The sequence below is a fragment of the Juglans microcarpa x Juglans regia genome, chromosome 2D (genome assembly GCF_004785595.1).
Source record: "Juglans microcarpa x Juglans regia isolate MS1-56 chromosome 2D, Jm3101_v1.0, whole genome shotgun sequence".
In the NCBI taxonomy this organism is placed as follows: domain Eukaryota; kingdom Viridiplantae; phylum Streptophyta; class Magnoliopsida; order Fagales; family Juglandaceae; genus Juglans; species Juglans microcarpa x Juglans regia.
Genome location: NC_054596.1, coordinates 2,323,964 through 2,339,483, shown reverse-complemented (window position 1 = coordinate 2,339,483; position 15,520 = coordinate 2,323,964). Strand labels below are relative to the sequence as shown.

The window sequence follows — 15,520 nt, the reverse complement described above, 5'->3', positions numbered from 1 at the left end:
CAGAACACGAGAAGCTCTTCATGTCTCCAATCAACTCTTATCTATATCAGTGATAAACTGCACACTGCACGGCCAAGCGGTACTTAATAATCGATTATTTTGACGTTTTGTTCTAAAATTATCATAATTCGGAGATGCAAGTGCTCGCATGCAATTCTGGGCATCTCCAATCTCATGCAATCAGTGTTTTAAGTCGCCTCATAGGTCGGCGCGAGCTCTGCTTCGACGTGTGCTCTCACTCACAGCCTCACCACAATGATTCTCACAAAAACACCATTCTTTCACAACCCAATACCATTCAAAGGTTCGCTCTTCCACTATCTCTCCCTTATGTCAAAAGAACTCATCATGCGATAAATATGATTTTTCTTTCCAATGTCGTTACTGGGTTTGTGATTGAAATATCGATGTTCTGCTTATGATGCATGTGTCCAAATTGTTATATTGACTTATTTCATTTATCTCCCGATTTTATTTTTGCCCAAGGTGCCTATAAAGACGGTTTTTTGGGGCTCTGTATCCATCGTATAAACATTTTTTTAAAACAAAAAATAATGAAGATGGGTATTTTGTATGATATCGTGGTATTGGCACTACAATTCTCAAATGTTGGTTCCAGTAATTGGTTTCGAGGATTTTGACATTTTCCCTATTGATGGTTTTTGGAGTTTTAGGTGTCACTCAAAGAATTTGGACAGAGTAATGTGCAACAATGTTCTGGTCACAACTCGGCGGATTTTAGTTGCAAGTTTGTTCATGTACTCGTGTTATCATCCTTCAAGGTACTCATCAGGTCCGCACGGTTCAGCTTTGGATCACTGGTAGACTAGCAATATGTTTGAGGCCTCCAATCGTATGACTTAATTTTGTTCGTCATTAATGATGTTCAATCTTTTAGGGCAAATCTATTGATGCTTTTGAATGAATTTTATTAATAATCAAGAAAAAAGAAGAAGAAGCATAGCCTAATCACGGTACAAAAGACTCCTGAACTAAAGTTGGGAAGACAAAGATGGGCTGCCATTCAGTGGTAAAGACAAATAAAGAATAAAGCCTTGACTTCTTCCACGCGTGGAGTATTTAAGGTTTAAACTACGACATGTGGCCAACACTATTATCCGAAGCTTTTGGGGATGTCAACCTGTGGATTGGTGTTGACATCAACAATTAACAAGTAATCCTAAATGTGGGTGTAGTATATGTTTAACAAATTCTAACTAAAAATTAAAGAACAAACCATTGAAGGCAAATTCATAGACTTGATGGATTTGAAAAATGTCTAGATATGACTTGCCAGAATGGACTAGGGTGAAACTTGGAACATCTCGTGCAGCTATATATAATTGAAGGCTTTAAACAGGCAAAGCTTGACGAGAGATGCCGCATCATTGATGTATGTATGACCAGTTTCAGTCGATCTTAGTGATGTGAATACATGCTGAGACAAAAAATGACTTCCTTAAGGTTTCTAAAAACTTCGAAAAGACCCACTGTACTGGGTGCTATCAGAAGGGTTGTGAACTCTATGGATAGAGTTATATCCTCTGGTCACCAAATATGCCTTTGGTATATTGCGGTTGTAGAGGAAAAAATGCAATTGTCAGGAGAGAGCTTTGGCATAACTGAGGGCGGTCATTAAGTTATAACTGATCCAAAGCTTGATGGCATAAAACTTTTTCTCCCTTTGGTTGATAACAGATTTACTTGAATACAAGAATCCCCTTTTAGAATGGTCATTGAATTGGTGAAGTGTTTGGTTTGATTAATGGGGACTATCATACTTATTAACTTCTGATGATGGAATTAACTGTGATATACAGCTCTAGCTTTGGGGGATCCATCTGTGACAGTTGAAGAAGTAACTCCTCCTGTTTATCCTTCTGGCTCACTCTACCCTGTTGAGGTTCTCTTTACCTTATTTTTTGTTCTGTACATGTTTTATGAAGGATTTATTTATCACCACGGTAAAAGGAAAAAAATAAAAAGATTTTTTCTTTTCACACTATTTTGTTCTGACTTTTTTGGTAGGTAAATTGATGTTTCTTATGTACAGGAAAGAATTGTCCAACTCTTTGAGAAGAACACATACTCTGTTGTGAACATTTTTGATGTGACATTGCGTCCTCAACTTAATGTAACTGGTGTGGTTGAGGTATTTTTGCAGCTAAATTAAGAGTGACTTCATTTATTTGCAAAGAAAAGAAGAAGGAAAAAAAAATGGCTTTATATCAGTTGTCTTGTATCAAGAAGCAAAGTTGTAAAACTAGATAGTTCGCTCAAGAGCTTTTCTGATGCATTAATCACATAATATGACATCTTCTCATTCATTCAAGCATAAAACTGGGTGACAGCACATATAATTTGTATTATCCATTTTGACAGATTCCCGAAGGAAACGGTTCTGGTGTAGTTTGGGATGGACAAGGGCACATTGTAACAAATTATCATGGTGAGAGCTAGTGAGTGAATTTAACATCACAAAACAATAGATGAATGCATTTTCAAAGATCCTGTCATGATGTAGCCATGTTGTCGTGGCATATCTATTTGCTTTCATCTCCACATATTGTTAAATCTGATACCTGAGCAAGAAACTGCTATGAGCAAAATTATTCATCCATCAAGAATTTGCAGTTCAAACATCTATTGAAAAATTCAAGTTAATTCTCGAAAATTTGGGCTTTGGAAGAGAATTTGATCTTAGTTATGTACTATAATATGTTGTTTATACTACTTATAAAAAAAAAAAAAATAATATGTTGTTTATACTGACTGTGGAATCTCAAGCTGATCATCTGTTTTTCTGTTGCCTCAGTAATTGGTAATTCCCTCTCTAAAAATCCAAGCCCAGGACAGGTTGTTGCACGAGTTAATCTTCTAGCATCAGAAGGGTGAGATTTATAAAAATCCTTTAGTACATTGTACTAGTTGAATTATTATTTCTCTATCATTATTCTTCTCATTTTATTTTACTTCTCAAAGGGTACTAAAGAGTTTTGAGGGTAAATTGATTGGTGCTGATCGTGCAAAGGATCTTGCCGTCTTAAAGGTAGCTTTTTTTTATAATATATTTTTTCTTCATCAATTCCACCTATGTGATATCTTTGCTGCACTAGCTAATTGTTAGCCCAGATGAAGGAGGGTCGTGGTGGGTTAACTGTGAGCATAAATTTTTTGTCAATACTTCGTCGAGTCTGCAAGCATACCGGTGCAAAAGAGTGATCTTGTTAATGTGGAAGGAGCAAAAAGGATAAAAGGGAGGCCAAAAATGACATGGGTAGGTGTTATAGTTGAAGATGGTTATTAGAGAGGAACATGGGTACATGATGACAGCTAGGGCTGAGTAGCATAAAAATAGTAATGTGGCGGACTCCAATTGGTGGGGATGAGGTTTAATTGAGTTTAGTCATATCAGTGAGATTGCTTATTTAAACTTCTAGGTTTCATAGTCTGCTCAGGAAGCTATGTAGGTATGCTGGTTTACTGGACGATGTTTATCATAATAGTTTAGGTGCTATTTGGTTTCATCACTCTAAATAAGAACATCCAATCTATTAAGTATTAACACAGAATATAAACCCGTACAGATAGATGACAGCTCTCAAGTTAATGGTTCCTTCTGTAGTTACATTGTTCATATGTTTGTTTACCAATGAAAGGATTTCACATGCTTATACGTTCAAAGTTCCAAGCAAAATGTTACTATGATGTGATTGAGGAAATGTTGTGTCTATATATATAAACATAGTGGCATGTCTAAACATGAAAGTATGTTCCTTGGCCCAAAGTTACAGTCACAAAGAGGCAAAGTAACAGAGGAGTATGGTACTGCTACTTGAGGAGAGAGAGGAGAGTGCAACGACACTAAAGGACATGAGAATGTGTGGTCCGTGTAAAGTTTTGGAGTACCTTTCCGAGTGCACACTTGGTACACCAAGATTAATAGAGCTGGTTTTCACTCAAAAATGACTTGGTTCGGTTGGCCCTGGCTAAGTATGAAATGATGTACGGGGGTAAATGTTAAATATTAAGTCATAAAGGGCGATATGTATGATGAAATATCTAAGCACCACAAAAGTAAGGTGAAATTAATGAGCTGTTACTATGGATTCTCAGCATTTCACTTATACTGTACAAGATGCAAGTAGTGGCGTACTGATATCTTTAAAATGCTAGGTAGAAGCCTCTGAAGATCTGTTGAGGCCAATTAAGGTGGGGCAATCATCTTCTCTAAAAGTTGGGCAGCAGTGTTTAGCAATTGGGAATCCATTTGGTTTTGATCATACCCTTACTGTTGGAGTCATCAGTGGACTGAATCGAGACATTTTCAGTCAAGTTGGAGTCACAATTGGTGGAGGAGTTCAAACAGATGCTGCCATTAATCCTGGGAACAGGTCAGTCGGGACCATTCTTATCTAAATAATTTCATTAAGCCTTCGCCCATTCCTCTGGTGGTATCTTATTGTATGAATTTCACCCCTCATTGGGATGTCAGAGGTTATAGAAATAGTGAAGAAAGTACTTCCTTTGCACCAGCAAGATATTCGTGTTCGTAGTAGTTTGTGCATTGCCTAATGCTTGAATTTTTTTTGTGACTATGGCAGTGGTGGTCCTCTTCTAGATTCCAAAGGAAATTTGATTGGTGTTAATACCGCAATATTTACTCAGACAGGTAACTTTTTTTTCTTTTTTCCCTTCTTTTGATGATACTAGGATGGGTAAAGTTCCTTGTATATAGAAAATTTTCTTACACGGAATCCTGAGATATTTTGAGATTTGATGATATTTTGAAACTCTGCATACATTTCCCCAATATTTGAATGATGTATTAGGCTTTGTTAAATTCTTTGTATATGCAAGTTATTTTGAAGGGAGTGACTGTTTCCTCTATTTGGTGGCAATGAACTCCATCTATACACCACATACATCTCTGGGGAACTGCTTTCTCTATTACCGAGTTTTTCACTTTTGGCTATCTTAAAGATTTATGATCATAAGAATTTTGATATGGCAGGTACATCAGCAGGTGTTGGTTTTGCCATCCCTTCCTCAACTGTAAGCAAGATTGTACCTCAGTTAATCCAATTTGGAAAAGTGAGTGCTTTTTGCTAATTAATTTTTCATTTCAAATTCTCATTGAATTTTATATTTTGCTAGAAAATATCTGAAACCCAGGACTAAGCCAACCTCCACCTGTGTGAACCTGATTAAAGTATTATCCTTCTCATTGGTTTTATCTTATTTTATTGGTGTTCTGTACATTCAACAAATTAGTTTTATTTGTTAAGCATGCCTGAAGAAATGATCACAACTAACATGGAAAATAGTGAAAGCTTTTGGATTTTGTTTCACCAGAAATGCTCTAAAAGCTACACACCTTCGTATAACTCCTATCTCATTATTTCTCCATCTTAGGTTGTTCGAGCTGGTTTAAATTTGGATATTGCTCCAGACCTGGTTGCCAATCAACTTAATGTTCGGAATGGAGCACTTGTCTTACTGGTATCCCTTCAGAGATTTAAATTTGCATATTGTTAGAATTTCCCTTTATGCTATTCTGTTATTCCATTATCAACATCTCAAGTTAATCATATGGTGTTGTAGGTTCCTGGAAATAGTCTTGCAGCAAAGGCTGGGCTACTACCAACCACAAGGGGTTTTGCTGGTAACATAGTACTCGGGGATATCATTGTTGCAGTTGACAACAAATCTGTGAGTGCTTTCTTGCTAAAACTGTTTCCTTTTCTATTTTCCATTCTAATATGCCGCTTTTCATCATTGACGATGAAACTTTTATATACTATGAAAGAAAAGATATCCTTCGAAAACGTTTTATACGTGTGGTGTGTGTTATCCTGGGAAAATCTACCAGAAATCAATTTGTAGCCACTGTAAAGTATACTTTTTTTTTTTTTTTTTTTTAATGTTTTCTTTATTCTCTGCTCTCTGATTTTTTTTTCTTCTTCATTTTTCTTGGGTGATAGATGGAATTTAAGACCCTGAAGTTTAATCAAATCTAGTTTCACATATTGTGGGTTTTCCATCTTGGATAGGAGGAACTCATGAGGACTACAAGTATAACTGTTTTCTGTTAATGTGCAATCGATACACACGTGAGATATGAAAATTATTGTAACATATTTTTTTAATTATTCATATAATCCTATAACCAGGTTAAAAGCAAAGCAGAGCTGTACAAAGTGTGGGATGACTATAATGTGGGTGATAAAGTAGTCTTGAAGATTCTGAGGGGCAGTGAAAATGTGGAGATACCTATTGTATTAGAGGAAAAGAATTCGTGACTAGGTAAGTCGATAATCATATTGATCCTTACAAGTACTATTTTTTCAACTTGTTCTGTATAAAGAGAAAAGAATCATGCTGTAATTTTAATGTCAAGTAAGCAAGTGTTGTACACATCATTATTCTACTTGTGAAAACATATCAATAACTAAGTGGTGGCTACCGCTCTCAGCTCCTGTTGGGAGCTACCGTTAGTTATATTAGCATTTTTTTTTTTTTTTTTTTTTGCTTTTTTTTAAACACTTTTAAGTATTTTTTAAAAAAATGAAAAAATTACAATATTATTAAAAAAACTTCCTTAATCATTAAATAAAAATAAAATAAAAAATCCCAGCAGGAGCCACCAGCGGTAGCCCCCCGGGAAGAGTAGCTTTTTCCATAACTAAGACCTAAGCATTTTGTGGTTTTCTTTCTCAAATTTCTTTATAACTTATGGGTTGGTGGTTTTTGTTTGACAAAGGAAGTGAAATGATTCGAAGCCTCAAAATGGGCTTTTGTTTCCCATGTCATGAATTTCTCTTTTAGGCACCCAACAGAATCAACGATATTTGGATCTTTACATGATTTGAATACCCAATACGTCTATTTATGCTGAATCCAATGTTGCACAAGGTTTATAACTCAGCCTGCTAAGTTTTAGGCTACTGCTTGCTCAACTGTAGCCCATAAAAAAGAAAAAAAATAATAAAAATAGGTGGATTTTTCCCGACTTACTATCAATGCTTGCAACCATCTGATGTCATTGAACAATCCGGCTTGGAGTATGAATAGAAGTGTGAACATGGAGTTTGGTCGATGGCGACGATGATGTTTTATGTTCTTGTCTTGGTGCGGTTCCTCTGCATCTGTTATGTCTTTTGTTTTGTTCTTGCATTGAGACTATATATGTGCTATGATGATGATCCATATATTTATTTATATAAAATGTGGTTAAATGACAGAAATTTCCAAGAAAGAAAAGAAGATTAAACAACAAAACCTAATGAAAAACTTAATAAGCAAATGCCACATTTCAGAAACAAGTTGAACTTGCATTTACATGATCCTGACTTTAAAGCATCAGATCTCAATCATGATCGTCCTTTTAATTTAAGTAAAAAAAAAAAGAAAGTCTTATTTGTTTTAATATCTCATATCTCATTATATATATATAGATATATATATATATATATATATATATATATTATAGTTGTCTATTCCAATTTATATTTATACTTATCCATTAAATTAATTCTGTTTCCGTGTTGTCTTTTCTTGATGAATTTGCTTCCAATTCGCAGACACCATATTAGAATGTTAAAACCTTCATAATCAAACTAATAATAATCTGGCACTAGAATACAAATCCCCTTTCCTTTTCTCTTTCTATTTGGACTGGACCCCTCTCCTGATTGAAAAAAAAGTTAAGTTTTTGTATTTTTTCCTGGATAGTTTCCCAAACCGAGAGAGAGAGAGAGAGAGAGAGGGAAAAATAATATGGAATATATATAGGATGACATGAAATTAATGGCCTACCAGGATTGAAGCTGAATGGTATTTATTTGCTCAGATAAGGTTCAAACAGTAGCTTATCATTTAAGCAAGTAGGTTTCCAACGGCCGAACGACTTCTGAAGGAAGTTGCTTTGAAGGAGATCACCCCCAACATTTCCATCAGATGGGCCCAACATACAATTAAATACACTGATCAAAACCATGAATTATAATTAAGCTACCAGATTCCCTTCAATTGTAACAGTTAAATTATAATTATATATATTATATATATATATATTGTAACTTGAACGTGGATTTGCCTCATTCTTGAGAACATGATGCATGGTTATAGGTTAATTAGGACATTAATGTTCACAAATAATTAAGAGGTTCATAAGAAATTTATAAGCTGGTGGCTAGACAATTTCGACCCATTTTTTCAACTTGTGTGCATGCTACATGCATGGGTGCCAAACCCTAGGTTAAGGAACAGACAAGAAAGCCTTCAAACGAGGGCTGTATATTGGGAGTTGAGTATATTGGGAGCTCCCCACTGGGCTATTTGACTCGAAGATCTTCAACCTATTTCCTAATACGTACCAATTACTCAATTAGCTAGCTAGGTTGGTGCTGTGCAAATTAGAAAAATTATAAATGCTCATGCGTGACTATTAATTATTGGAAAATAGTTTGACATGTGCATATGGATCTCACATTGCTTGGAAATGAGAAGTTCTTGCTCTTTATAAGGTTCCAATTAGGTTCTAATTGTATTATTGACTAGTCTTTTTAGAGTATAGGTCATGTGGTTTGGACCTTCCATTGAAGTGTTACAAATGGTATCAGAACATAGTTCCAACTAGAAATGTGGGACTTAAGCCATGCCACCTATAATGGACAGACCCGATGAGGATGTTGGAAATTTAAGGGTGGTAGATTATGATACCCCATATGATATGGATAAAGGTAAGTGGTGTATGAGATCTCATATTGTTTGGAAATGAGAAGTTCTTACTTTTTATAAAGTTTCAATGAAACTCCAATTGTATCATTGATTAGCCCCTTTAGAATATAGGCCATGTGGTTTGGACTTTAATTTTGTTATACATCAATCATTATTCACCTTCGTACTCTATACCTAACAACTTATTTTTTTTTTAGAGTAATAAATAGTGACTAATGAAAATAATTATTCGCACATGCATACGTCGTTGTTCCACCATTAAGAAATTATGAGAGCCCAAGTCCTTACCTACTAAAACCATGGTGGCATCACTGAAAACGTACATGATTTGAAATCGAGAAATTTAAATATTTATTTCCTTAAATTTCCTATGTTCATGGAAATCAAGGGGATTGACTTGTGCCATGATGATGATCTCTTTCCATTAGGCTAGCTTTAGAAAATTAAAAAGTGGCTTATGATCTTTAGTTCGAGGCCGTGAACGAATATTTACAGAAGTACAAGGGAATATCATGACCATAATTCGAACCATATAGATATATATTTCTAGATTAGTTGTCAATTACTGTATTATTGTGAGAATTCCAAGACAATTCAAAACTCTAGAATCTTGACTAAAATGCTAAATTCTAATTATTATAATGTTGATTTCTTCCTTGGTATTGGGAGGAAAAGAAAAAAAGGATGTGGAAACTTCGTCTATATATGTATTCAATTTCCCATTGTTGACCTTATGCATGATGGCTAACGCATTTTCCTTTTTATGATCAGGAATTAATGAATTTGAAGAATAGCTAGCTACTACTAGAATAAACTGTTCGATATAGAATAGAAAAAATTTATTCGTTTCATATTTTATATAAAACCAAATTGTTATTATTATATATATACTAATATGTCTAGATCATTATAAACTTGTATCAGAAGACATACAAAATTATAATATAAGATGGCATCATTAGTCAAACCAAAAAACGTGAGTAGCTGAATGAATTGTCGTTTTCTCACTGTTTATTTTACCCTAAACAAGGAAATATTTTAAAGACATTAAGCCCTGAGCAGTACTACTGTTTGCCTGACCTTATCATCAAGGCAACAACATCTGTAAAACCAGGAAAACTCTGGATGTATTGGCAGAAGTTTTTGTGTGTCAGGGACCGGCCGGCGTCAGGAAAAGAAAATGAATTATGGTATGGTATGGGGGCAGGTAGTCTTATTGCTTAATCCCTAACTTAGTAATTGGGCAGATTTGTTCCCTTAAATCACCTACAGGTCGTTCTGCCTTAAGATGCATTTTTTTACCAAAACAATAACTTCTGTTAATCACCATGTTGACTCTGCATAAGCTGCCCCAACAAACTTATGGGGATGCCCTCTCGAAGGGTCAAATGGTTATTCACCACTCTATTACAAATGTCTTAATTAAGAGCTCCACTTTCCCTAATTATTACAATAAAATTGTATTTGGATAGTAAGTTGATCTCATACATTTTGTGAATAATAGTGAAAATGTAAGGAGGTTCTCCCCTAAAAAGGTCCATTGGGCCTCGGACCAAAACCCTGCCCAAAAGGTTCCTTATCCAAGCAAGGAGCAGAACGTTAGCCCTGGAGTGGCGCTGTACAATAGACAAGACAGATCAACTTGACATACTGAGGTTGCTCTAGGGAGCAGTATATGCACAGAACGCACGGAAAACACGAAGGACCCTCGATTTATGGGCATAAGGTCATCTACAGCTCATATAAGTTGAATCAAGGGTCAGGGAACCCCTTCGCATTAATGACACTGCTGATTAAATCACATACCACATTTACAAATCCAGCGTAGAACCAGTAAGCACAAAAAGAGAAGCATGAACTTTATAGGAAAAAGACTATTTGCACCCTCCCCAGACACGGTATAAATAGTAAGTTTCATGTACTAAAAAGCTCTATGATCCTTAGACTCTTACTTATTTACTATACTCCAAGAATATTTACTAACTTTAACATCAAAGGTTCTTTGGCCCCAAGACCACCCTCTCAAAGCCGCAATATTTTCTACGTTGTGCATGACCCTTTTTAAAAAGACCTGAATTGTTGGAGCTTAACCTAAAGGTATGTGAAACATGACATTAACATAAAAGTAATGAAAAAATAATAATAGAATATTGAATAATAATAAATAATAGTAAAAAGTATGTGAAAAGTAATAATTAAATAATGAATAGTAGTGAAGATTAGCCCTAAGTCACCCATTTGAGGAATATTCAATAATCCAAAGAGCAGGGCTACTCTGCCGCCTGAGTAGCACCGCTCCATTTGACCGCTAGGCCATTTTGGCTATTTTTTTTTCATTTTTTTCATATTTTTTTAACATATTTAAATATATTTAAAAAAAATACATCAATACATTAAAAATTATTTTTTTAATTATTAAGTAAAAATAAATAAATATACAAGTGGTCAAATTGAATGGACAAAGTGAAAGGGTAAACTAGTATTTTTCTAATCTAAAATATCCAATCTGACATGTCACGTGATCATACGTGGCAGATGAAATTAAGGGAATAGAAGGTCCGAGGAGAATGGAATGGAAATGGCATTTTTGGGTCCTAGACATATAGAATTTCCTCGATGGATTTTGAGGAGAATCTCTAAAAGAGTGAATATAAATTTTAGTGTTTTTTTTTTTTTTAAAAAATATTGGAACTTGGTCCATCCTATTGTCTAGAAAAAAACAATTCAAGCAAATAATATTTTAAACAAAAAATAAAATATTAGTATATGGAATAGGAAACCTGCCTTGTCATCTTGTCGTTGATTTGTTGAAGATAAATGGAGACGTTTCCATGGCACTTGAAGATGAGGAAATAGTGTGAAAACAATTTGGTTGTTAAAATCCATGAAAGCTGCTGATTTAATAGTCCTTGAGATCCTTAATTTGGATTTAAAACCACCCCACCCTCATATATGGGGGGGAGGTTCAAGAAGGTCATATGAGAACTTCCATTAAGAAGTTCATTTCCTTGAATTTGGTTCCCTGCTAGCTGTTCCATTAAGGGAGCTTAGCTTAGCTTTCTTCTCTATCAATCGTCGTGCCTTTCGTGGAAAAAAATACTTTCTATTACTCGCCCTGAAAGGGCGGCCAAAGCTTAGGAAGAAGACCCCTTCTCAGGAAGCATCAACGTCTTTGAATTAAGTGAACTGTACAGGGAACCGGTTCTCCTTTGAGCTCATAAGTTTGGGCAGTTACGCCGTTGCATTAATACCCCAAAAAGACCAATTTCCAAAGTTGAAAGTTGGGTTCAATCAGAGTCTTGTTCACTGAACCCCATCAAGATTGAATATTTAAGGAGAGGAAATGGATGAGAAGAACGATGTTGAGAAGGTTGATGATGTTATATTGCCGGGTTTTCGTTTTCATCCCACAGACGAGGAGCTTGTTGGGTTCTACCTCAAGAGAAAGATTCAGCAGCGAACTTTTCCTATTGAGCTAATTAAGCCAGTGGATATTTACAAGTACGATCCGTGGGAGCTACCAAGTAAGATGGTCCATCCCTTGATATTCTTTACGGAACTCGAACTACTCTACCTGCTTTTGTCTTTGTCTGACTTGTTTTTGTAGATTGGGATAGGCTGCAAGCTAGGAGGAAGCTTTCCTCTGTTCATTGATTTCTTTTCTCAATGAAAAGTTTCCCTTTTCATTTACTCTCTGTAGACTTTTATATCGAGAGCACATTAAGCTGTTTCTGGAGCTAAAAATGGCTCTAGTTTGGTGTAGATTAGCCCTAATGTCATATCCTGAAAAGATCAACATCGTTAACAGTACTTTGCATATCTTTGTCTACCTTTATATTTTCTCGGAGTGTTGTTAGAGTTCTGTGACTGTGATTATATCCTTCTCCCTGAAACCTTTGAGGATGAACTTTCAGAAGCTCGATTCTTAATTTCTTTGTTCAACTTTTGCTACTTCTGATTATTAGTGAACTTAGTTACTTATCATATGATTTTTTTTTTCAAAAGAGGTGGCTGCTACCGGGGAGAAAGAGTGGTATTTCTACTGTCCAAGGGACCGTAAATACAGGAACAGTGCACGGCCAAACCGAGTTACTGGAGCTGGGTTCTGGAAGGCAACTGGAACTGACCGGCCTATTTACTCCTCTGATGGCAGCAAATGCATCGGTTTGAAGAAGTCACTTGTCTTCTACAGAGGCAGAGCTGCCAAAGGAATCAAAACTGATTGGATGATGCATGAATTTCGGTTACCTTCTCTCTCGGATTTGGCGCCGCCGAAGAAGTTCTTAGATAAAAACATCCCTGCAAATGTAAGTGAAATATAATTCTCCATTTCCTACTGTTTCTTTACTGAAGTTTTGTTTTCTAAATCATTGTTTTCTCATTGGATTACAGGATTCATGGGCAATTTGCAGGATATTCAAGAAAACAAATTCCATGACTCAAAGAGCTCTTTCCCACTCTTGGGTCTCTTCACTGCCAGAAACTTTGGCAACTGAGATGCTCACACAGGGCACACACTGCAGTCAGTTCAGTCCAGAGAACATCTCTTGCACGACTGAAATTGGGTCAGCCATGCAGTTTTGCCATAACAATCATGACTTGCAACAATCCTCTGCTGCTTGTTTCTCTGCTTTTGACATTCCTTCTTATAAACCCATCAATCATATAGTCTCTAAGCCTTTGCCATTCCCTCTTTCTAAGGGAGAACTTCCCGATGGCTTCACGTTGATCTCCTCACTCGAAGTGTCAGGACCCACCAAGTGTCCGGTCGATACTCCTTCCATCCTTTTGAACTCTGCTTTAGGCAAATTGACCAGTGCCTCTGAGAGCATAGACTTTGAAGCGTCCCAACAGCAGTTAAGTGGCTTCTCAGTCAGTTTGCCACAGGATGTGCAAGAAAACATGGGTACAGGAGAAGATGAGGCAGGCCTCAGGAGGAACCTAGAGGCAACCCTCCTAAATAATCAGTGGGGAACCATCCGATCAATCGGATTTCCCTTCAGTTTGCCTTCAAATGATGCTTGGAAGCCCAATCTGTCATGGGATTCAGCTCCTTGTCCTAGTGAGATGTCCACTAGCTACTCAGCAAATAAATGATATATTTGAAACAAAAATGAAACTTTGGAACTAAAAAAAAAAAATAGATTATACTGTTTGCTATGTCATTGTACAGTTCCCCTCTATTCGACTTATACTTGTTAAGTTATATATTGTTTTTCTGTAAGATTGTTTTTCTTCTTTTTCCAACTTGAGTACACCAGCCATTAAAGTCATTAAATATAGGCAGTGTTCAAAAAAAGAAATTGAGAAAAGAAGATAAAAAAGCATAGGAGAAACGGGGAATGGATTGGATCCCTTCATGGGGCACATCAACAAGATTCTAGATCAGTTCAGCGATCTCCAACTCATTTCATATGCTCATGACCTACAAAATTACATATTTGGCGTATTACTTGTGGATTCCAAGACTATGAAAAAAAACTCAGAGGCTTTCATGTTGTGATTACTTCTTCTCTTTTGCCTTTTTTATTTTTGTTCGCTATCTTTTGAGTGGTTCTGACGCATTTGCAAATACGAATTGTGTTTTTGACACATTTGCTGATATTTCTTCTCGATTCCCATTGAAACCCGTGATTTTGCTTTTGGATTAGACCAATTCTTCGGTACTGCTATTCTAAAAGCAATTCCTTCTAGATTGATCTGTCTGAATAAAAATTGGGAATAGAGTTGGCCAGACGTGTGAGTGACCTGCTACAATGAACAGAAGCTGAAATGAAGGGTTGAGAGGGCATGAGAAAGGGTGAATATTCACTCCCTTTCTCTAGCCCTGTTTACCAGTGAACTTTATGCGTGTTGTTGATATGATGGTTGAGTTGCGATGATGTTCATGGTTGCGAAATCTGGTTGAGCCATGCGGCAAAGCAGTCCCTGAGACGGGAGAAAGCTGTGGATATGGAAGGCGTGTTTCTGCCAAGTTGCTGTATTGATCTAGAACGTTTGTATTGGATAGTATTATGGAATTCGGCAACAAGAGAATCAAAGATACTCCCCTTGACCCACCGCTCGCCGGATCGCTCATTCTTTTTCACCTCGTTCCTTCTTTGACTTCGTTATTGATCCTAAGACTAAAGCTTGCAACTTCGATATTCAGCGTTGCAAAGTTGAGGTATACAACCCTTAGTAATGATTCTTGAAGAGTGATAAATGCATCCCCTAACCCAGCCTATGTTCATTCTCGTTTCCCTTCACATTTGAATGGCTTGCATTATTGGTTGTCTCGTGCCCCTGATAATATCGAGCACCAGTTGTTGCTTTCTTTCGATATGAGCGATGAAGTGTTCCTAGAGATATTGGTGCCTCCCGCGATTAAAAGATCTGGTTTCGAGGATATTGCAGGTATCAATGACTCTGTTGGTTTGATTGTACTGTATTTTGACGCGGATATGGAAACATATACTGATATATGGGTACTGATGAAAGAGACTAGCGTTGAATATGTTTACAATCGGACCCTGTCCAAAACTGGGCAGTGAGGATAGAACTCCGGGACGATGGATTGGTTGTTATTTGCATTCCTCCAGACGAATGCTTGGCATTGCATGATCCAAAGACAAGAACTGAGGAATTAAATATTAGCAAATAAGTTGTACTTGCTTTTAATTAATAGCAAGCATTTGCAGGTAATTCTTTTCGTGTTGTGTTGTGTTCTTGCTTTTAATACACTGAGTTCGCTTGTATCTTTTCTATTTTTATAATATACAAAAATTATTTGTGCAGT

At 36.3% G+C, this 15,520-nt stretch overlaps 2 protein-coding genes across 3 annotated transcripts; both read left to right on the top strand.

Annotated features, from left to right (window-relative positions):
* Positions 1-6,416, top strand: LOC121249786 (protease Do-like 8, chloroplastic). Of its 2 annotated transcripts, XM_041148586.1 has the most exons (13): positions 2-304; positions 675-793; positions 1,821-1,903; positions 2,054-2,152; positions 2,383-2,449; positions 2,816-2,891; positions 2,983-3,049; positions 4,177-4,394; positions 4,605-4,672; positions 5,015-5,094; positions 5,416-5,502; positions 5,605-5,712; positions 6,174-6,416. In XM_041148586.1, exons 1-13 carry the CDS (start codon positions 135-137, stop codon positions 6,300-6,302), a joined length of 1,371 nt encoding a protein of 456 aa, XP_041004520.1. In that variant the 5' UTR covers positions 2-134; the 3' UTR covers positions 6,303-6,416. The 2 variants fall into 2 exon arrangements, with proteins under 2 accessions (XP_041004521.1, XP_041004520.1); XM_041148587.1 differs by lacking the exon at positions 2,054-2,152 and having other exon boundaries at positions 1-304.
* Positions 6,417-11,593: 5,177 nt separating this feature from the next.
* Positions 11,594-14,747, top strand: LOC121249785 (protein FEZ-like). The gene is made up of 3 exons (XM_041148585.1): positions 11,594-12,266; positions 12,748-13,049; positions 13,135-14,747. The coding sequence occupies exons 1-3, from the start codon at positions 12,086-12,088 to the stop codon at positions 13,837-13,839; spliced, it is 1,188 nt and encodes a 395-aa protein (XP_041004519.1). The 5' UTR covers positions 11,594-12,085; the 3' UTR covers positions 13,840-14,747.
* Positions 14,748-15,520: the final 773 nt, after the last annotated feature.